The sequence below is a fragment of the Myotis lucifugus genome, unplaced genomic scaffold (genome assembly GCF_000147115.1).
Source record: "Myotis lucifugus unplaced genomic scaffold, Myoluc2.0 scaffold_37, whole genome shotgun sequence".
Taxonomy (NCBI): domain Eukaryota; kingdom Metazoa; phylum Chordata; class Mammalia; order Chiroptera; family Vespertilionidae; genus Myotis; species Myotis lucifugus.
This window is the reverse complement of record NW_005871085.1, coordinates 1,066,390-1,089,757: the sequence shown is the minus strand read 5'-3', so window position 1 is coordinate 1,089,757 and position 23,368 is coordinate 1,066,390. Positions and strand designations below refer to the sequence as shown.

General features: G+C 41.9%; 2 protein-coding genes across 2 annotated transcripts in view; both read left to right on the top strand.

Annotated features, from left to right (window-relative positions):
• CCDC30 (coiled-coil domain containing 30) overlaps positions 1-14,937 on the top strand; it is a 71,046-nt gene extending 56,109 nt beyond the window's left edge. Inside the window, exons 15-20 of the mRNA XM_023752694.1 lie at positions 93-205; positions 5,832-5,973; positions 9,288-9,424; positions 12,084-12,198; positions 14,175-14,242; positions 14,703-14,937. Coding sequence (XP_023608462.1) covers positions 93-205; positions 5,832-5,973; positions 9,288-9,424; positions 12,084-12,198; positions 14,175-14,242; positions 14,703-14,808 — 681 coding nt within the window. The 3' untranslated portion in view covers positions 14,809-14,937. The remainder of the gene's footprint in view (positions 1-92; positions 206-5,831; positions 5,974-9,287; positions 9,425-12,083; positions 12,199-14,174; positions 14,243-14,702) is intronic.
• Positions 14,938-18,345: 3,408 nt separating this feature from the next.
• Positions 18,346-23,368, top strand: part of PPIH (peptidylprolyl isomerase H) — a 22,067-nt gene continuing 17,044 nt past the window's right edge. The window contains exons 1-6 of the mRNA XM_014454489.2: positions 18,346-18,469; positions 18,785-18,849; positions 19,099-19,122; positions 19,382-19,426; positions 19,673-19,715; positions 22,527-22,619. Of these exons, the coding sequence (XP_014309975.2) occupies positions 18,404-18,469; positions 18,785-18,849; positions 19,099-19,122; positions 19,382-19,426; positions 19,673-19,715; positions 22,527-22,619 (336 nt within the window). The 5' untranslated portion in view covers positions 18,346-18,403. The remainder of the gene's footprint in view (positions 18,470-18,784; positions 18,850-19,098; positions 19,123-19,381; positions 19,427-19,672; positions 19,716-22,526; positions 22,620-23,368) is intronic.

The window sequence follows — 23,368 nt, the reverse complement described above, 5'->3', positions numbered from 1 at the left end:
AGCCAATCAATGATTCTCTCTCATCATTGATGTTTTGATCTCTCTCCCTCTCCCTTACTCTCTGAAATCAATAAAAAATCAATGTTTTTCAGTATCTCAAGAGCTACCAGGAATTGTCAGAGAAGGTGTCTGGGTTGCAGCAAGAAAAGGAAGCTCTACATAAAGAATATGGGAAATTTTTGAAGCAGCTTGATGTCCATGTGAGGTAAACAAAAACAAGTTCTCTTTGGGAGGGAAATGTTTACTTTGCCTCCAATACACCCTTCTCACTTGCCTTCAGGCTTTTTCTCCTCACTGTTTTCCTCAACCTGGACCACCCTCTCCCTATTTCAACTCTTCATTTCAAATCATACTTCTTAGACCTTCTCTAAGAAGGCTTTCTTGACATCACCAGCCTGGGCTGGGAGAAGTGTTCATTCTCTGTCTTCCTGTATCGCTTAGTATATGCCTCTCTGTACTTATTTAAGAATTTGCCATGTTGTTTTGAAATAATGTGACTTATTGCCTGTCTTCCTCACCATACTGTTGACTTTTCAGGGGCATGGGCCACAGTCTCACTCATCTTTTTATCCATAGTTCCTGGTACATAGTAGGTGCTCAATACAAATGAGTGTTCCTGGAATTCCTGCTCTTTCATTCCATTTCCTGGTCATTCCACCAGATCCCTCCCACTCTCCTCTGCCCTGGAATGTAGCACAGTAGTTGGAGTATGGACTCTGGAGCCATACTGCCTGTTACAAATCTTGTTTCTACTAGAAAGTAGCCATGTGACCTTGGGTGAGTTATGTAAACTCCTGTGTCTGAGGGCTCTCATCTGTAAAATGGGCAAAATAACAGTTACCTCGTAAAGTCGTTGCAAGAATTAAATGAATAAACATGCAAAGTGCTTACTTAGAACAGTATCTAGCACACAACCATTATTATATCTATTCATTTGTCATGTTTTCTCTATGACCAACCTCTCTGCTCTCATCTCTTAGTCTTGTTTTATTCCTTTATAGATTGAAGTTTCTTATTCTTTTATGTTCTTACCTACTATGTTGATGATGCTAATGATAATGACTTAAAAACCATTATTTACTGCTGTCTAGCAGAGAGTATTTTTCAGGTCAATAGTATTCATTATCTTGCTTTGATCATCATATGACTGAGAAATGTAGAAATCATGGTCAAGGGAGTACATGTTGTTCAGTTCATGCTGCTTACAAATCTTAGACGAGAACTCAGTCCTCTGATAACCTATGCAGTGCTCTTTCTACATTAGAGGAGGTAAGAGAATGAAGTGGTGGATCTATATGTAAAATGCCACAATGCTTGTCAGAGGAATTGACATTTAATATACAATGCTGATACATGTCAGGTTAATATCAAACTCCAAAAGTAAAATTACATTTGGTTTTTAGGAGTTACATTTTCTTTAAAAATATATTTGTATTGATTTCAGAGAGGAAGGGAGAATGAGAGAGAGATAGAAACATCAATGATGAGAGAGAATCATTGATCGGTTGCCTCCTGCATGCCCCACACTAGGGATTGAGCCCACAACCCAGGCATATGGCCTGACAAGGAATTGAACTGTGACCTCCTGGTTCATAGGTTGACACTCAACCACTGAGCCATGCCGGCCAGGCAACAATGCAAATTTTTGGAAAAAACACACACCTAGAATCCATCCCATGTTCACTCCTTGATTTTATTATCATAGGAAGAAAAATGGTTATATTCTCTTTCTCTTAATATCATCTCATAAGCATTGTTCACCGTGGCTACAGTCTTTCAATTTGCTTATTTTTTAAAGCATAATATTTCATCAAGTTGATATGTCCTTGCACTATCAGTGCCAGTTAAATTGGGTTTGATTGCTAAAGAAGACTAACAGAACCCCAGCAACAGTGCTTACAAAGGTACAGCTCTGCAGGAGAAGGCACAATGTGGCAACAGAATGGAGTCGGGATACAGCGGGCAGTCCGAGCAGTTAGGCAGGAACCCCAGGGGGTCTTCCCTCTGTAAGGGTCCTGCCCTGAAGCAACTCCTCTCACGAACCACAGACATGCACTGAACACCTCACAACCAGGGATCCCAAAATGGAATCTCAACTAAGATTTTTTTTTAAATGCTCTGCTGGTCATGTGAGTATTTCTCTGCTATGTAACCAGCCTCAAGAGCCGAGCCTCAAGAGCAGAGCCTTCCCGGTTCTTCCTGAGACTGGTGCAAATCATCAATCTCATCGTTACCAATAAACAGTGCTGACAAGGTGGTGCAAACTGCCATGAAACTCCTTGGACCTACGGTTACAAAGCAACACACTTGTAATCAGTATTTTCATTCCTTGACCAGTGGTCAGTGCCAAGAACTTTAGCAAAACAGCTCAGAGCAATTCTAGGTCTGCTGGAGTCAACTCTCACAACACAGTCCTAATTTAGTGAAAATTACTCACAGGTCTGTGATCGATGTTTTTATTCGAAATAACACTGAAAAGTGTTTTTTCATTTAAAATTATTTTTATAGCCCGACCGATGTGGCTCAGTGGTTGAGCATTGACCCAGCAACCCAGAGGTCACTGGTTCAATTCCCAGTCAGGGCACATGCCCAGGTTGTGGGCTCAATCCCCAGTGGGGGGCATGCAGGAGGCAGCAGACAGATGATATTCCTTTCTCATTAATGTTTCTCTCTCTCTATCCCTCTTTTTCCTAGCTCTCTAAAAAAAATCAATAAAAACATATTTTTTAAAAATTAATTTTTATAGCCCTGACCGGTTTCGCTCAGTGGATAGAGCATCGGCTTTCAGACTCAAGGGTCCCGGGTTCGATTCCGGTCAAGGGCATGTACCTTGGTTGTGGGCACATCCCCAGTGGGAGGTGTGCAGGAGGCGGCTGGTCGATGTTTCTCTCTCATCGATGTTTCTAACTCTCTATCCCTCTCCCTTTCTCTCTGTAAAAAATCAATAAAATATATTTTTTTTAAAAATTAATTTTTATAGAATATATTCCCAGATATGGAATTACTGGTCAAAAAGCTGTAATAACAGCTTGACAAACATTCAGAAGCATCCTACCAAAATTTTGCCATCATTATATAAGAGAAGCAATTTTACCACATCCTCATTAGTATTGGGTGCTACCATTGATGAAATTTTTGCAATATTCTTTTTTTAAATTGAGGTATAACTTACTTATAAAAATGCACAGATTTCAAATGTACAACTTGATGAGTTTCCACAAATGTATACACCGACATAACCACTACTTCAGTCAAGATACAGAATATTTCCATTACCCCTTAAAGTTCTCTCCAACTTTTTTGCAGTCGACCTGTATCTCCTGCTCCCCCACCCACTCCCAGGCATTCACTCTTCCGGTTTCTGTCTCTCCTAAAACTTCATCTAGGAGGAATCGTACTGCATGTAATCTTTTGTGTCTGAACTTCTTTTGCTTAACATGTGCTATGAATTTTAATGCTTACATTCTCATAAATTACTTCATTATTATTTTATTTTTAATTTCTTTGATGGGCAGTGAGGCTGAATATTTTTCCATGTTATTTGTCCAGTGGATCCTAACCCTAGCTGCATATGCCTGGGCCCCAACATAGATTAATGAAAGCATTATCTTCAGATAAGGCTTAGGGATTAATATTCTGCTAAAAGCTTCCCCATGTGATGCTGATGTGCATGCAGGCTGAAAACTACAGCTTTTGGAATGAAAATGGAAGGATCTGTCAAAACTCTAGGTTCAAAAAATACAAAAACAAAAAAAAAAATTCCCATCAACAACAAAAACCCTCTAGGTTCATTTCTGTTTTCATCCCCCTGGTCCCCCAGTCCTGACCTTTACAGACAATGCTCATTTTTTCCATGTTTTCCCAACCACTCTTCCAGAGGAACAAATTCCTTGCTGCTTTGAGGTAAAAATAATAGAAAGACCATCTGGTTTTACTTAAACATGAGCTAAAAGCTGTCCCTAAATTTTAGAGCATCAGTATTGTGCTGCCTCAAGTGTTAGTAGTTAACAAAGCACATGTTCAACAGGCAAGTTGGCCAACAGAACTTCTGACCAAACCCAGAGGTGTGCCAAACATCGAGCCAGCAACGGCAAGGGAAGGGCTAAGCCCTCACTTGTACTGCATCAACATATTCTTCAGACCATGCATAACACTTACAGGAAGAAACCTGAACATCCAGCAATAGGAACTAGTTAGGTCTAGTATAATACATTCATGAAACATATTATAACTGTAAGAGATGGTGGCTATGAAGACTAGATAGCATGGGAAAATAATTATGATATAATCAATGACAAGAGCATAAGATAAAAATTTCAATGTAGACTATGTTTAAGCAAAAGATGCTTACAAAAAGACTAACAGGAAATACAACAGTATTATAATACTGATCATATTGGAAGTTGGATTTCCAAATTTTCTATAATGTAGCATGTATCAAATTTTCCTTTCTTTAAGAAAAATGTATTTTTATTGATTTCAGAGAGGAAGAGAGCGATAGAAACATCAGTGATGAGAGAGAATCATTGATCGGCTGCCTCCTGCATCCCCCTACTGGGGATCAAGCCCACAACCCAGGCATGTGCCCTGACCAGGAATCGAACCATGACCTTCTGGTTCATGGGTCGACGCTCAACCACTGAACCACACTGGCCAGGCAAAATTTTCTTTTTAAGGCTGAATAATATTCCATTATATGTACACACCATATCTTGTTTATTTATTCATCAGTTGGTGGAAATGTGGGTTGTTTCCACCTATTGGATTTTGCGAATAGTGTTACTATGAACATTCATATACACGTTTTTATCCACATGTTTTCTTTTCTTTTTAAAAAAATATGTTTTTAGAGAGAGAGAGAGAGAGAAACATTGATGAGAAAGAAAAACATCAATACGCTGCCTTCTGTGCGTCCCCTACTGGGGATTGAGCCCACAACCTGGGCATGAGCCTCGACTGGGAATTGAACCAGTGACCTCTTAGTGCATGTGAAGATGCTCAACCAACTGAGCCACACCAGCTGGGCCATATGTTTTCATTTTCTTAGACTTTCTCTAGGAGTGGAACTGCTGGGTCATATGGCTCTATATTTACTCATTTGAGGAACTGCCAGGCTTTGTCCAAAGAGGCTGTACCATTTGATATTCCTAATATCAGTGTATGAGAGTTCCAATTTTTCCACATCCTTGTCAGCACTTGTTATTATCTTTCTTTTTTATCTTTCCATCCTAGTGGCTGTGAAGTTATATTTCATTGTAGTTTTCATTTGCATTTCCTTAATAGCTAATAATGTTGAACATTTTTTCCTGTGCTTATTGGCGGTAAGATTTATGTCAGAATCAGAATAAAAGTCTTGAGCAGAGCAGAGACTTATATAGAATTTGCATTTAAAAGTCCAGACTCAAGGTAAGGACTGAGAGCAGACCTAGTTATCTGGAAAATAGACAATATTGAAGTGGGTTATATTACTACACAAGGGCATAGCTAAGAACTAGGAAATTTAAAATTGATGACTGAATCAGTGGAGCAGGGATCAGAAGTCAAGGAGTTTCCAAAATTAAACTTGTAAACATAGCTTACACTCATCAGCTCAAGACCAAGATAAGCCAGAGACTTGAGTCCATGGTGATGAATAAAAGCTGGTGTTCTCTGGGTCCATTCCCCTACTTGAGGGCAAAAAGTACTGCCGAGCTGAGGCAGGACAAGTAGCCCTGTCTGGTGCCAGGCCCTGACAAAGCAAGAAGAGGAAACCCAAGAGAGGTGCACATTGAGGAGGCAAAATAAAATTCCACTGTGTTCAAGTGTGCCTGTTTTCAAATTTATTTTTATAGAAACTATAATAAAAAATATTATCATCACAAAACCAAGCTTCACAGAGTCAAGAGTCGTTTCGGTCACGAAGTAGAGCTTCGAGACGAGAGAATTAAACTACTTGAAAATGACATTGGAATACTGCGGCAAAAATTAGAAAAGGTGAGAGTGAAAAAGGTGACGAGCTCACTGATGGTGCTGGTGGTCAGTCATGGGAAACCCCCTCATTTAAAAGAATTTATTTGTGGCCTCTTCATAGCCCATGTGTTCATGTCTTTTCTTTGCACCTTCTTTCAATAACTGTTCAAACTCTGCCAAAAAGGAATTTAAGACTCATAGTGATGTTCAAACTGGACACTGAAAATCGTCTGCACTGCCTGCTTATAACTGTGTCTTGCCTTCAAGTGAAAATATATTTTCTTAAACACCCGTCAGCAAAGAGTGCCGAAACACCTTCAGTAACTCATTCCTTCCTAATTTCTATAAACCCTCATTTGCCTCAAACTCCCGTTAGTTTTAAATGGCTGTGAAACTAGGTCATCCCTATTCCTTTATCAATCCTCAATTAGTGCCTACAAGCTTATTTCTAAATACCCATGGTTTCCTTATGTTTGCCTTATTGCCATTACGACTTGCTGGTGTGTGGGTAGGGAGGACATGGGGCAGGTGGATAGAATCCAAGGCAGAATGGTCTTGAGATCACTAAACTACATAAATTCAAAATGGAGAGCAATGGACTCTGCCAGTAATGTTTCCCCTTCATTTTCCTCATCTGTGAAGTGGGGGAAATATATCCCTCCCTCACCAGGATTAAAATATGAAATGCCTAAAGTGGTACCTGGCCCATATAGATTTTTGTAGGCTTCTTTTTGGTGTAAAATCTCTTGGGCACATGTTAATCAGTGGGTGCACAGTTCGCAAGAGAACTTGTTACTAGAATTGGAAATCACCCAGAGAAGACCCACAGTGGTACAAACCTGGTCTAGAGTTTACTTATTTTACGGCCCATGGACCAGAGCCCTGAGCATTAAAAAGCTGGGCTCACTTTCTAAGCACCAAATGTCCAGAAAATAATGTCACCTTTTTGGGCTTAATTTTTCAGCCTTCTCTATATACAGTGAACCAGTTGAGTCCTCTGACTGTTGTGACCATCCAAACCAGATGTCCCCAAATATTTTACCCTATTATTGGAGCAAGTGTCCTGATTTTTTTGGTTCAAAGAAGTATGGTATTTCCAAAGGACAGGGTGTCAGTAGCCTGCCCCACTCAATGTCCTTACTAATCCAGTTGTGGCTGCATAGAGTATTATTTTGGGATGGCTCCTTCTATTCTTAATCCTAACCATAAATGTATTTAAATAATATCAGGGGAGACTACTGTTAGACATTGAAGGGTTCTGGATGAAAGACTAAAATCTGGTTTGTTTCAGAACATAATATAATCTCCTTCTTTATAACTCTCTGATGGACAGTTTTTTCCTTTTCTTTCTTTTTTTTGAGATATAATTGACATAACATTATATTCGTTTCAGGTATACAACATAATGATTCTGTATTTGTATATATTACAAAATGATCCCCACAATAAGTCTAGCTAACATCCAGCACCATACATCGTTATGCATTTTTTTGTGATAAGAACTTTTTTTTTTAATATATTTTATTGATTTTTTACAGAGAGGAAGGGAGAGAGATAGAGAGTTAGAAACATCGATGAGAGAGAAACATCGATCAGCCGCCTCCTGCACATCTCCTACTGGGGATGTGCCCGCAACCCAGGTACATGCCCTTGACCGGAATCGAACCTGGGACCTTTCAGTCCGCAGGCCGACGCTCTATCCACTGAGCCAAACCGGTTTCGGCGTGATAAGAACTTTTTAAAATGTACTCTTAGCAACTTTCAAATATAAAATGTAATATTGTTAACTATAGTCACCATGCCAGACATTGCATCTCCATGGCTCATTTATTTATAACTGGAACTTTGTTCCTTTTGACTTCCTTCACCCATTTTGCCCACTTCCCCCCTTGTCTCTGGCAACCACCAATTTGTTTTCTGTTTTTTGTTTGTTTGTTTTTTATTTAAGATTCCACATATATGGACAGTTTTTTCTGAATGTTCTATATTAGTATATTATTTTAAAGAAACTTACCCCTCTTAAATCTGTGATTCACCCCTCTGCCAGAGGTCATTCTTCTCCTACCCCCACTTCCTCCACCCTTGGCAGGTGAGGAACACACATGAAAAGGTGAAAGCTCTTGCCTGCTACTATTTTGTTGTTGTTAATCCTCACCAAGGATATTTTTCCATTGATTTTTAGAGAGAGTGGAAGTGAGGGGGAGAGACGCAGAGAGAGAAACATTGATGTGTCATCAATTGGTTGCCTCTTGCACGCACCTCGGCCAGGGCCAGGATGGAGCCTGCAACCGACCGAGGTATGTGCCTAACCGAAATTGAACCTGGGCTGACACTCTATCCACTGAGCCAAACTGGCGAGGGCCTTGCTACTATTCACTGTAACTGGTGAAATGAGAAGGGAACTTTTACACTTTTGAGCTCCTAAAGTCTTCAACAACAGATATTTACTAATATCTACTGACTCACTATAAGAATGTTAGTGTAGCTGAAATCGGTTTGGCTCAGTGGATAGAGAGTCGGCCTGCGGACTGAAAGGTCCCAGGTTCGATTCCGGTCAAGGGCATGTACCTTGGTTGCGGGCACATCCCCAGTAGCAGATGTGCAGGAGGCAGCTGATCGATGTTTCTCTCTCATCGGTGTTTCTAACTCTCTCTCTCCCTTCCTCTCTGTAAAAAATCAATAAAATATATATTTTTTAAAAAAGAATGTTAGTGCTTTTTTCACAAAAAATACTCCTTTTTCGTTTTAGCTACTGCACTAGCTATTGTTTTCAGGGAAATCATTGGTAGAAAATGAAGCATGGAGCCCAGCTAGAGATCATTTCAGCACCCTCACTGCAGGAATCCTATTCGTGCCTGGCTCACATGCTTGACTTGCCAACCCAACTAAGATCCTGATACCAGTTGCCAAGTCAGGTGTCTGAATTCCCATCTTCCTCTCTTTGCCTTAAAAATACTATAACTACAAAGCAAGTGGAAATCCATTATGGGGAATTTTTTTTCAATCTGGAGCTTCAAAGAATTCAGTTGTATTTGTCTGTGATTTGACATTCATGTGGTTAGAATATAGTTGAGATCATTGGGACCTTATTAGAAGTTGAGTGCTCAGATAACCCAAAAGAATGAGTAAATATCCAAACAAAATACATGACATAAGTACCCAAAATATATAGAACAATCTAGCTGAAAATGTCAGCAAAAAGGTGAAAACAGCCTAGACCACAAGGGAGAAAAAGTAAATAAGGGAAATTTGCTATCGGAGTTATAACCAGGCTGATGTTCTTAAACTGATCATTTTTCCTCCTGTGGTAATGAGGGGGCTTTTGCTTTTACTCATAGGAGAAGGCATTCCAGGACCAGGTCACTGCCCAAAATGATAACCTGCTCCTAGAAAATAGGAAGCTTCTGGAGCAGCTCATGGAGCAAGAAAAATTGATCCATGACGACAAATGCACGATATCGTCTGTTCAGCACAGGTGGGTGTGGTCCTGCCACGGTTGCCAGTGAACTCCAAAGCAGATGTTTCTCCCTCAACAGAGAGATGCTTCCTGAGACTGTCCTTTGAGCTTATGTCCTATCTCATCACTGTTGCTCTGCTGTCTGCTGTTTTGAGCAGTTCATACAAGGGGCAGAAGTTGTGAAACCACAGAGAAAAATATCATGGAGAAGGTGGGCTGGCCATTCAGGTAGGCTCATTCATGATGGCATTGCCTCCTGAGGACCCACTATGCTCATTCTGGCCTACCACTTTGTGTGTGTTGACACTCATTTTTATCATTTGATACCTATGGAATCAAGGTAGACCAAGAGAGAAACGGGCTCACACTAGTAACTTAAATTCATGAAACTCACAGGCTACCAATGTATTCATTTGTGAGGAGGATATTCTCAGCAGATAAGAATTCACAGATCAGCTAGCTCAAGCATTCTCTCCTCTATAGGAAACTTTAATTACTACCAAAAGTTTCCTCAGAGCACAGAATCAGAGCAAAGAGAGTGGGTTGATCTTGACAGTATCACCAATAGTACCTATAATAATTAACACTTTTTTGAGCATTTGCTATATGCTAGGCACTGTACAAAGCTATCTCTAAATATATTTATTTTGTCTTCATACCAATGCCAAATCACTGTTATAACCTATTTTATGGGTGAGAAGCTGAGGTCCAGATTGGTTAGGGAACTCACCCAGTTTAGTCAGTGTCAGGGCAGCCTGATACCAGACCTCACGGCACTGCAGCCTGAGGAGAAATCTGCCAAGCAAACTAGAACTTTCCTTTCCACTGATATGGATACATGCTGCTCCAGGCAGGCATGGAGAAGCTCTGATGATCTTTTACTGTCTATTTACCCCCTTTTATATATTCCACATAATTTATTGCCCTTCTCAAACTATACCCTTGCTTCTGACCATCTCAACACAATTGACTCTTTAAAATGCAATTCAGCCAAAACCGGTTTGGCTCAGTGGATAGAGCGTCGGCCTGCGGACTGAAAGGTCCCAGGTTCGATTCCGGTCAAGGGCATGTACCTGGGTTGCGGGCGCATCCCCAGTGGGGGATGTGCAGGAGGAGGCTGATCGATGTTTCTCTCTCATCGATGTTTCTAACTCTCTATCTCTCTCCCTTCCTCTCTGTAAAGAAATCAATAAAATATATTTAAAAAAATAATAATAAAATGCAACTCAGCTCACTGAAATTCCTCTTGCTGTGTCTCCCCATTAATAATGTCCCTGTCTTGCCCTAACCGGTTTGGCTCAGTGGATAGAGCGTTGGCCTGCAGATTGAAAGGTCCCAGGTTCGATTCCAGTCAAGGGCATGTACCTTGGTTGCGGGCACATCCCCAGTAGGAGGTGTGCAGGAGGCAGCTGATCGATGTTTCTAACTCTATCTCTCTCCCTTCCTCTCTGTAAAAAATCAAAATATATTTTAAAAAATAAAATAAAATAGTGTCCCTGTCTTGCCCTCCTGAAGACACATTTGGTCACCTGGACTTGACTTATGTTTTCCTTAGAGTAAGCGTCTCTACGGGAGTTTTCCTCATTGTACAGATGAGGAAACAGGCTCATATTTAGTAATTTGCCCTGGTCGCACAGCTAGTAAGTGGCAAAACTCAAACATAAACCTCTGATTAAAACGATTGCACTCTCATGTGTCCTGTATAAACTGCAGCCCTGCTGAGTGGGCCTGGCAAAGGGGTGAGGACCTTGGGCTTTACAAGTTTGAAAATTCTGGGTTGGCATCCCAGCTCTATTACTTTCTAGTTTTATCTTCTTACACAAATTACTGTCCCCTCTCTGAGCTTCAGTTTCATCACCTGTAAAATAGGCTTCATAACAATATCTTGTGACGTTGTTGTGATGATTATATGAGCTAATTGAGGCCCGGTGCATGAATTTGTGCACTGAGAGGGCGCAGGCCAGGCCGAGGGACCCCACAGGTGTACAATCGGGGCCGGGAAGGGACGCGGGAGAGCTCCAGTGAGTGTCTGGCCGGTCTTTCTCAGTCCTGATTGGATGGACCCCAGCAGCAAGCTAACCTACCAGTTGGAGCATCTGCCCCCTGGTAGTCAGTGCACGTCATAGTAAGCAGTTGAGCTGCCTTAGCATATCATTAGCATATTATGCTTTGATTGGTTGAATGGATGACTGGCCGACCAGACACTTAGCATATTAGGCTTTTATTATATAGGAATACATGAAAAGTTTGAAGTGCTTTCTGTGTGGATAGGTTCCAGTGCCTAAGTACATGGTAAGTACTCAGTAAATGGCTGCTGCTGCTACTAATGTATGGGATGACTGCATGAGATCAAACCAGATGCAGGCTGTGTAGTTACTGTCTTTGAAGGGATGCAGAGTCTCCTCTTTCAGTTCCACTCCTAAATGGGATCATATCCTTCTTGATGTGACTCAAGGGCTAGAACTATGCCTTTCGTTCTCTTGCACATAGTATGTCTCTGCTCTCAGTAGGTATTGAATAACTATGTACAGGCCAGAAGCTTATTAATTTTCACTTGGTATGTTGGTTCTAAAATCTGGACAGTGGGCTAAGACCCAGAGCTAGTGGGAAGTGGGACATAGTTTTTAATAATAATGTAGAAATTTTAAGTCATGCCTCTGATTTATCCCATTCTTAGAGTACTTTTCCTGGATAAAGAAAATAAGCAATTACAGGAAAACAGTCTCCAGCTCACAGAACAGGTTGGCCTCTTAGAACGCATTATAAGAAGCATCCAGACTTGCAGAGGAGAGGTAAGATATGAGCTTCCTGGTAGATGTTTGATATGAAGTTTAGGTTGTTACGGTTGCTCTGCTCTCTCTTCCCTTCATCTTCTTTATATGGCTGTCGCCTGAACTTGGCCTCATGGTGGACTGTGGTAGAGAGGCCCATTGCCTGCACACCAGGGCAGCAGCCTCTGAGTCTGTTCTTGGCCAGCTTTGCTCTTTATTGGATCAGCTTTTACTAAACACTCTCCTTCTGTGTGTCCCAGGGCAAGGTGTGCCTGCCTCATAACTTCTTCCTTAACACACTCCCTTGTCATTGCCCTTTTCTTCTCCAGCTCATCAACTCAGCGATGAGATCCTGGATCAAAGATTGTATCTTATCTGTAATTGTATCTATGCACAGGTGCTCCATAAATACTTGGGAATGAATTAATGTTCAATGTCTTCACATGTATGCCTCGTTCTCGACAACCCTGTTTGCCATGTATAGTTCCAGTCCAATCTGAGAGACGAGCAAATCTGAGGTTCAGAGAGGTAAAGTGAAGCTAGTCTGGTCTGGCAAGAAGTCAAACCTAAGGAAAACATCTGAGTCAGATAAAAGCAATTATGTTACAAAAATCCAAGCAGACAGGTAGTATAGGTTCAGACAAGGTCCAGTGTCTTGGTTGGTGAGCGACTCAGCAAGAGGAATTTCAATGAGCTGAGTTGCATTTTAAATCCAGAACAAAGACTTGCTTGCTTTCTTCCCTGGCTTGTATCTTAGGTTATATGTTTCTTCCCAGGGTACTTATAATATTATTCCTAATCATGAAAACTTTAAGATCTACTCTCTTAACAACTTTCAAATATACAGTATTGTTAACTATAGTCATCATGTTGTACATTACATCCCAGAATTTATCATGTAACTGCAAGTGTGTACCTTTTGACCATCTTTACCTAATTCCCCCACCCCCTACCTCTAGCATCCACAGATCTTATCTCTGTTGCTGTGAGTTTGTTCATGAGATTTCACATACAAGTGAGATCACATGGTATTTGTTTTTCTCTGACTTATTCCACTTAGCATAATGTCCTTAAAGTCTACCCATGTTATCACAAATGGCAGGATTTCCTTCTTTTTTATGGCTGGATAGTATTCCACATTGTGTGTGTTTGTGTGCTTAACAATTTCTTTATTAATTGATCCATAATGGATACTTGGTGGCTTTCATGTCTTGGCTATTGTAAATAATGCTGCACTTAACATGCAGTGCAGATGTGTCTTCAGGGTAGTGATTTTGATTCCTTTGGATAAATACCCAGAGTGGAATTGCTGGGTCATATAGTTTTATTTTTAATTTTTTAAAAAAATTTTTTATTGATTTTTAGAGAGGAAGGGAGAGGGAGAGATAGAAACATCGGTGAGAGAAAATCATTGATAGGCTGCCTTCTGCACACCCCACACTGGGGATCAAGCCCGTAACACGGGCAGTGCCCTTGACCGGAATCGAACTCGGGACCCTTCAGTCTGCAGGCTGGTGCTCTATCTACTGAGCCAAACAAGCTAGGGCTATTTTTAATTTTTTGAGGAACCTCCAAACTGTTTTCCATAGTAGCTACCCCAATTTATATTCCTACAAATAGTGCACGAGGGTTCCTTTTTCTCCACATCCTCATCAGCATTTACCACCTCTTGTCGAACAGGTGTGAGGTGAGGAGATTACATTTTTAACAAAAAAAAAATCTATAATAATAAAAGCGTAGTATGCTAATTAGACCAGACGTCCTTCCGGACGACCTTCTGGATGAAGCCAGGGCTGCAGCCACGGATTGAGGCAGCTGTGAGGGAGGGAGGGGTCGAAGGAAGGAGGGGTCCAGGCAGCCGCTGTGGCTGGGAAGGCCTACTCTTGTACGAATTTCGTGCATCGAGCCTCTAGTATATATACAAAGCATAGTTCTAGGGTCATAGTGCCAATGGTTTATCATTACAAATTTTAAGTTAATGCTTTCTTGTCTTTTAGGAAACAATACTGACTGGCATCTCTGAATATGACCCATTGAATAAAATCTTGCCCCTACCAAACTCCAGGTTAGTAAAGTCAAGACAATCTGTGACTGAGAGTCATGGCTGACTAACCAGTCGTGAGTTGTTGGCTTGAGAAAACACCGAATTTAGGGGTAACTTCCTCTATATATAGTATTTAAACCTTCCAGTTCCTTCTCTCCTCACCACTGCTTCACCCCCACACCTAATAGAATCCTGACTCACGGTAGAAGATAATCCATAAACATAAATTAAAGGTAATCTTATTCGGCTGTCTTTGTGTTTGACAATTGTCAAAACTGAAATCCTATTGAAGCCTTATCCCTGTTACCCCAAAATGCTGTCAAGAGACCCCATGCACCTAAAGTTCTCACAGGTGGCCTTTCTTAGTTTTTCTGTAACAGGTTTGGTAGAGTCAGTTGGAAGTCTTTAAGAAACTAAAGAACACAAGTCAGAAGAAGCAGTGGCAAACCCCAAGTCCCTCGAGTCTCTTTCCTGTTCACAGAATTCTGAAGCTGGATACATACATACACTGTGGATTCTCTGAAAAAAGATACATCACATCTACGAACAAGTCCAAAAGTCAGAACTATAAAATCACTGATGTCTAAAACTAGACTCATCAACGCTGCTCACTTAAAGCTTGGACATGAAGGTGGAACATGACATGGAGAAGTTATAATAGATTTCCTGCTGGACATCAACCAGGAATCTTCAAAATTGCTGATAAATTCATTAAACCAGTTCTAAATATGGATTTTTCAAGTTTGTTTGATATTGATCAATATAGTGACTTAAGTTGGTGGTTTAATTAGGTTTCTATTCAGCAGAACACAAACATGGCTAATTCGGCATTCTTTCCTATTTTCATGGGTATTTCCTTACTTTTTAAAATTAAAAACAATGTAATCACATTAAAGCAAGTATTTTAAAAAGAAGAAAAAACCCTTTTATAATCCCACATTCTTAACACTACTATTTTCATTTTGGAGTTATTCCCTTCTGGTTCTTATTCATGTATCTTAATGGTTATTATATTATATTTTCATAGTCTTATTTTTAATTTAATATACCATAAAACATCCTCCCATATTTAAACACTTTACAATTATTCTTTCAATAGCCAGGATATTCTATCATGTTCATGGTCTATAAATTTTCTTGTTATTTGACATCCAAGTTGTTTCTACTTTTTCACTATTTAAAGATTATGCTGCAGTGAAAGTCTTTGTGAAGTTAGCCCCTTTCTTCTCTTAAGTTAATCCAGAAAATAAATTTACAAGGTTGGCATAATTGGGTTAAAGGATATAAATGTTATATAGTTTTGGTACAACACTTATCTTCATTGCTTTTTTAAAAAAGATTGTATCAATATACTGTTTCTACAGTCAACTTCTTTAAGCCTCAATTTTATTTATTAATTTTTTTTATTGAGTTCAGAGAGGAAGAGAGAGAGGGAGACAGACAGAAACATCAATGATGAGAGAGAATCATTGACCGGCTGCCTCCTCCTGCACGCCCCCCAATTGGGGACCAAGCCCACAACCCAAGCATGTGCTCTGACCGGTAATCGAACCAGTGACCTCCTGGTTCCAAGGTTGATGCTCAACCTCTGAACCACACTGCCAGGCAAGCTTCAATTTCTTGATGCATAAAATGGAACAATAGTAGTTCCTATCTCATAGGGTTGTGAGGACCAAATGAAATGAAGTGTGTATTTTGCACTGAATAATTGCTTAATAAGTGCTAGAGATCATTTATTTTTACTTGCAGTTTGAGTGTACTAGTTTTTCTACAGTCTCATCAACATTGGATATTATCAATTAAAATTTTTATTCTAAAATACTTGGTATAGCCCAGCCAGTGTGGCTCAGAGGTTGAGCATTGATCTATGAACCAGGAGGTCATGGTTTGATTCCCGGTCAGGGCATATGCCCAGGTTTTGGGCTCAAATCCTTGTGTGGGGTGTGCAGGAGGCAGCTGATCAATAATTCTCTCTCATCATTGATTTTTTTTCTCTCTCTCCCTCTCCCTTCCTCTCTGAAATCAATAAAAATATATTAAAAATACTTAGTATAAAACTATACTGAAGGGTGATTTCTGCTGCTGCTTCTTCCCCTTTTCCCTCCTTCTCCATCTTCAATTGGAGATAGAAAGGGGGAGGGAAAAACACAGAAATAAAAGAGACCCCATAAGTTGAGACATACTGAATTTTTATGTGCAACCCCTGCCTCCTCGGACCACCAACTAAAAAGGATGATCAAAGGATATAGGAAATAATAGGTATGAATGCATGCTCTGACTCCAAATCTTGCCCACGTTCACCTTCTTTCACTCAATTCATTGAATCCATTTATTGAATTCCTACTTTTTCACTATTTAAAGATTATGCTGCTGTGAAAGTCTACTATTCAATAGTAGACACTAGGCACACCTGTGAAGACAGACAAGGAGAGTCTCTGCTTTTATAGTTAATATGCTATTAGGTTGGAAGGTATGCTTGTGTGGCAGGGGGTGAGGTGGAGAAACTGACCATATAATTTTGGATGGTAAGTGGTATGAAGAAAATAAATCACTGCTGTATTTGTATAAGTGACTGAAGACCACTTTAGATTGGATGCAGCGTTCCCATCTAAGTGACATCTAAGTGAGACGTAAACTACAAGGAGCACTCCCCGCCCCCACTAGGATCTAGAAAAGTATTAAAGACAGTTAACAGCTAGTACCAGGTCCTTAAGAGAGGACAATAGTTCCCCTTATCCGAGGTGGATACATTCCAAAACCCCCAGTGGATGCCTGAAACCATGAATGGTACTGAACTCTGTATGGCACTGCAACCCAGGCATGTACCCTTGACTGGAGTCGAACCTGGGACCCCCCAGTCCACAGGCCAACGTTCTATCCACTGAGCCAAACCAGGCAGGGCTCATTTACTATTTTTAATGTATGATTCACACTGTATATACTACCTGCCCGTTAGTCACTTAATAGGTGTCTTGGTTATCAGATCAACCGTCAGACTGTAGTTGATAGCAAATAACTGAAAGGAGGAAGGTGAAAACTCAAGATAAGCGGGGGAATGACTGTATCCACCCCATGACTTTGAGGAACAGAAAGGCCAGAGTATAGCAACTGTGGACAAATAATACAAAATGAGGCCCAGTCGGTGGCAGCCAGATAATCTAATGTAGGCCTTCGTACGTAAGGAATTGGATTTTAGTCTAAATACGGGAAGCCAGGAGTGATTTAGCAGACTTTTTTTAAAAGCTCTAGCTACTCTGCTGAGAATGAATTGGAAGTGACAAAAATGGAAGCTGTGGCAGAACTGGGAACAAGCATTCTAGTTTACTGCCTTCAGGGAAGGGGAGTGTTTGCTAAGCACACCTTGCTTGCCTGGCTGCTCTGAGTGCTGAGGATGAACAGAGTTCCTGCCTTCCTGGGGCCGGCAGAGTAGTGTGGGCAGGGGCAAGAAGCAACACGTGTGATGGTGCCGATATCTTAGCCGCAAGGGCCAAGGACCCTGGAGACTGCCTAGTCCAACGCCCTAGCCTGAGCGAGAATAATCTGTAGCCATGTGTGTGGGATGCCCACCGACTTGGAGCAAAAAAAGGCCCAGGCATTCCTCCTCTTCCTACCTCCTCCATTTGCACCCGCGTCCCCCTCTCTCCCCACCCCGTTCCTCATCCCCGGCTCCGGGGAGAGTCAAGTGAACTAAGAGATAGTGGAAGTGCCCTGGCCGGTTTGGCTCAGTGGATCGAGCGTGGGCCTGCGGACTCAAGGGTCCCAGGTTCGATTCCGGTCAAGGGCATGTACCTTGGTTGTGGGCACATCCCCAGTGGGGAGTGTGCAGGAGGCAGCTGATCGATGTTTCTCTCTCATTGATGTTTCTAACTCTCTATCCCTCTCCCTTCCTCTCTGTAAAAAAATCAATAAAATATATCTAGAGAGAGAGAGAGAGAGAGAGAGAGAGAGAGAGAGAGAAAGTCTTATGGTCAGGACAGAATGAACCCGCCGCCACCGCAGCATCACCCAATTTCCCGGAGGAAACCCGTGAGTCCTCCGCGGAGGGGGCGGGGCGGGGCTCCAGGGGGCGGGGCCCAGTCTCCAGCGGCTCTTCCCGCGCTTGCTCCGGATACCCACCCCGCGGAGTTGGGATGAGATTCGCCGGAAGCCCAAGCTTCCGACTTCTGCTTCCGGGTCAGAGCCATGGCGGTGGCAAATTCAAGCCCTGTCAACCCCGTGGTGTTCTTTGATGTCAGCATTGGCGGCCAGGTGAGGTCCAGGGAGCCACCGGTCCTTCGCCGAAAGGAAACGGCACCGGGCCAGGCAGGCAGAACCCACCCGCCTGGGGATAGCGGGCTCGGGAAGCCAGAAAGTGAATTTGTGCCAGAACCTACCGAACTGCGGGGCGTGCTGAGAGGAGTAGGATGAGTCTTGCCCTTCCCAGCGCCCCGCGTGTGGTAGGTCTGGGCGGAACGAAAAGATAGGCTGAGGAGGCGGAGAGATCTGGTACCTGCGGGAGGGAGGGCTCGGCCCTTCGTGGTCCCTGCTCCGCGAGGCCTCCTGACCGTCTCCCGCCGGTTGCAGGAAGTTGGCCGGATGAAGATCGAGCTCTTTGCAGACGTTGTGCCTAAGACAGCCGAGAACTTTAGGTGAGAATGAACTCCAGCTCTGCCTGAGAAACCGAACCAGAACGCGGCCTGCGGAGTGGATCTGATTCCTCTGTTTTGACTGTCCCATGTCAGTTTATGTTGTTAATCTGTATGTCTGGGGGTCTGCACGTCTGGCTGGCCGATGGGCGGGCTTGCTGGCGACCGTGTCGGTGCTCTCCCCGCGGAGGGGAGGGGCGCTCGCAGCTGTGATGTCATGGTGACCGAGCCCTTCACTCTTTTCCCTTTCAGGCAGTTCTGCACTGGGGAATTCAGGTCAGTCTCAGACGTGGTTGCCTTATCTGCTTGCTCCTGAGGGGTGTCCTGGGGCTGCAGTGAGGGTATTGGGGAACCACGAAGGCCTTGAATGATTGCTGGTGACAGTGATTGAAGGTAATCCCCCGCGGGTCTATCTTCAATTCATTTGCCTTCCTCTCTCTGGTCCCTGCCATCTTTAGGAGAGTTCAAATGTGTGGTACACTGGAAAGGCCCATGGGTACCCGACCTCATTCCCAATCTTTCTTTTTGGTTATAGAAAAGATGGGGTTCCTATAGGATACAAAGGAAGCACTTTCCACAGGTAAGGCCCATGGCAAACATCTTGGGGGCTTTTAGAATTACTTCCTTGGGGGATTGGTCTCTTTAGAGGAAAATATAACCGTAGGATAATTCTTAGATATTGAGAAGGAATGTTTTTGTGAGCTCAAGGATTTATTGATTTAAATTACAATGACCAAGTCAATGTTTCTCTTTTTCTTTTCTTTTTTTTAAGTCAATGTTTTTCTAAACCTGAGTGTAGCTCAGAATCTTTTGTTCTCTGTTTCAGAGTCATAAAGGATTTCATGATTCAGGGTGGAGATTTTGTTAATGTAAGTACTGTTCTTTCCTATCAAGGACTTATAAACTTGTTTTATGTTTTTGTTTGTTTGTTTGGTTGGTTATTGCTAGGTCTACTGTTTTTACTACAGGAACTCAGTCTTAAGGCTTGAGAACAATACCGAGGCTTGATGAGGGGGTGGGCGGGGGAATGGAGATGGGAATGCCCTTGAATGTTGCTGGCTACTACTCACTGTACCATTAGATGACAGACATCAGCACTTTGATCAGCCTTTTAGAGCCAGAAACGGAACTTTCCCAGCATACCTGTAGAGGAAGCAGGACAGCTCCAAATTAATTAATTACATGAAACTTAGCTAGGAATCAGATGCAATTTATTTTAACTAAATAGTAATAAGTCCTGCCCAGCTGGTGTGGCTCAGTGTTGAGCTTCAACCTATGAACCAGGAGATCAAGGTTCGATGTCAGGGCATATGCCCGGGTTTCGGGCTCCATCCCCAATGTGGGGCATGCAGGAGGCAGCTGATTGATGATTCTCTCTCATCATTGATGTTTCTATATCTCTCTCCCTCTCCCTTCTTCTCTGAAATCAATAAAAATACATTTTTAAAAAATAGTAGTAAGTCCCTTTCCAATGAGCTAAGTGCTTATGTCCCATTTTCCCTTCCACTCCTGCATCGCAGTGCCTGGAACACTGAGTTTTTAATCAGAAGTTGATTAGTGGACAAGTAGTCAGCAAGAGAGGTAGATAATTCTGGAGGGATGTTTCCTCTAATCACTGGGAGAGCCCAATGGAATAGTCCTCTATTAAGCATGACTTTCTTTTGAAATTATGTGTGTGTTCCCAATATTAAGTCTTCTGCCCTCCTCCTGACCTTAGAGGTTGCTGTATAAACCACATTTTTTCTTTTTCTTTAAAAAAATGTTTTTATTCATTTTAGAGAGAGAGAGAAATATTGATCTGAGATAGAAACATCAATCAGCTGCCTTCTGCACCCCCCACTGGAGCCCGTAACTAGGTACATGCCCTGGCTGGGAATCCAACTGGCAGTCTTTTGGTTCATGGGTTGATGCTCAACCAACTGAGCCACATCAGCCAGAGCCATTTTTTCTTTCTTAAACCTACTTTAGTCCAAACCCACCCACTTATATACATGGTCTTTCTTATTAGTATCATTTAAGTAGCCATGTTGCTGTTTTCTTGTATCTGGGAGACATTCTTTCTCTTTCACATGTATACTTATTTATTGACTTAGGAGTTTTTAAAGATCTCTCTCTTTCCTATCTAGGGAAGGTTACAAAGTGGCAGATTTTAGGGAAAATCAGGCTTCCAGATATGTTTTGTTTCATCTGTATGATGTTGTAAAAGTGGTAAATTTCACCAAAAAGTTCTGGAGTTTTGTTTTCTCTCTAAATAATGGGAAATGCACTAGGCTTGTGTTTCTCATGCAGTGACAATTGGTTGGAATTAAATAACTGCTCCTTTTAGGCAAGGTGTGTCTTTGCCATTTTACCATAGTCCCTACCATCTGCTTCCCTTATTTATGTAACCTGCTCCATAGGCAATTAAGTTTGCAACCCTTGGCCACTACTGATGGTAGTAGAACTTAGAGTGGCCATGTGCTTTTTTTTTGTTAGCTGGTAAGAAGTGCTGCGAAGCTATTCTGCCTTTTTCCTTTCTTACCATAGGCTCTATTATTGCCATATTGGTCTAGCAGGGACAGGACCAACTTTTTACTGGTCATTGCTAGGCACATCCAATCACTTGCTGATAGCCCCAGGATTAGACAATAGTTGATCAGCCAGAAGGCTGAGTATTAGAAGCAATTGCTCAGAACCACCCTTAGATAATTAAAAATAGAATGAGCAAGAGGCAAAAGAAGCAGAATTTAAGACATTCTAAAGTTAAACCAAGAATATTTGTTTATTTTAGTCATACTTGTTTTTCTTTCTGGCTGTAAAAGAAAAGTGCAAAAAATAAAATGTCATCTCTCAAGGTATAAACTCTTGTCATTTTAGTTTAAAGTTTCCAGTCTTACCTTTGCAAATGTATGTGTGTCAAATACAATTTTTAACAGACTTAGATCACATATGTTTTAATTTTTTTGTACTTATTGTCTGAATTTTCCCTTGTCATGAAGTCTTCTTCCAAAACATTTTTTTCTGATAGCTACCTAATAGTCCATAATGAATAGACAGTGAATTTATTTGGTCAGTTCACTATTGTTAAAGATTTAAGTTGCTTTCTGTTGTTTGTTCTGAAAATTAATTTTGTCATTTTCCCTACTCTGGCTTCTGGAGAGCAATAGATAGTTTGATTACAGAGAGTGATGTGGTAACTGATATGTCCTCTGGGTTTATTGGCAAATTAGAGTCCTCCCCTGGACCAATCAACTTTGGCCAGGAGGGTAGTATCACATTGTACACTCTAGACTTCTAAGAGCCCACCCACCCACATACTTTGGGGAGGGGGTAACAGTCAGTTAGATGGAAATTTCTATATGCTGCAGGCATGGGAGTCTCTAGGAATGGCAAGGATTATGTATGTGGTCACTGTATGGTTCCCTACTTTGCCAGGGTCTTAACCTATCTTTCTAGAGGCCCAACTGTGACCTCTTTTACCCAATCTGTGAGAAGGCCTGACCAGTTTGTGGGCTGCAAGTGCCTTGAAAGGGGCTTGCTTTGATTGCGGGATAGGATCAAAGAGGTGTGGCTCTCAAAGTGGCCAACAAGAGTGGACTTTAAGGAAGTCCACTAGGATCTAGGTGCAGCAGCTGTCTTATTCCAGCCTTTGGGGGGCCCAGCACGTACAAGTTGCTAACACTTCCCTTCTGTTTGCTCAGGGAGATGGTACTGGAGTTGCCAGTATTTACCGGGGGCCATTTGCAGATGAAAATTTTAAACTTAGACACTCAGCTCCAGGCCTGCTTTCCATGGTAAGTGAGGTCCAAATCAAGATTTTGGGTTAGATTTATAGCCAGCTGGTTTCTGGGCCCCTCTTGAGGCTCAGTGCTGTGTCTTTAAATGGAAGCAAATGCTTTTCTTTTCTTGCTCAACCCAGGATTCACCTCTGTCATGCCTACTTTTTTTCATCAGTCTGGTTTGATTTTGTTGGGCTGGGAAGTGAAACTGAACTCGGCTATGTGTTTCCTTCCTTTTTTAAAAAAATGTTTTTATTGATTTCCTAAAAGAGAGGGAAGGAGGGAGGGAGGGAGGGAGGGATGAAGGGAGAGAGAGAGAGAGAGAGAGAGAGAGAGAGAGAGAGAGAGAGAGAAACATTGATGAGAGAGAAACATCAATCAGCTGCCTCCTGTATGACTCCCAGCGGGGATCAAGCCTATAACCTGGGCATGTGCCCTGACCGGGAATTGAACTGGCAACCTCTTGGTGCATATGTCGGTGCTCAACCAACTGAGCCACAAAGCCTTTTGTTTGAGTCAAAACATGTGGCTGGGCATTTAGCCTTGCTGCTCAGAATGCATCCAGTCGTGCTTTCAAGATCCAATGCTCATTCGTTCATTGCTCAGCTTGCAAAGACTCTCAGTGCCATTCACTCACACTGCCTACTGGCTGGTCACTCCCTTCCATTCACTTACCTCTCCTTGCTCACCACTCCTACTCCTTTGTCCTTGCATTCCCTCCCTACATATAACACTCACTCACACATGTCACTCTGCTTCACAGT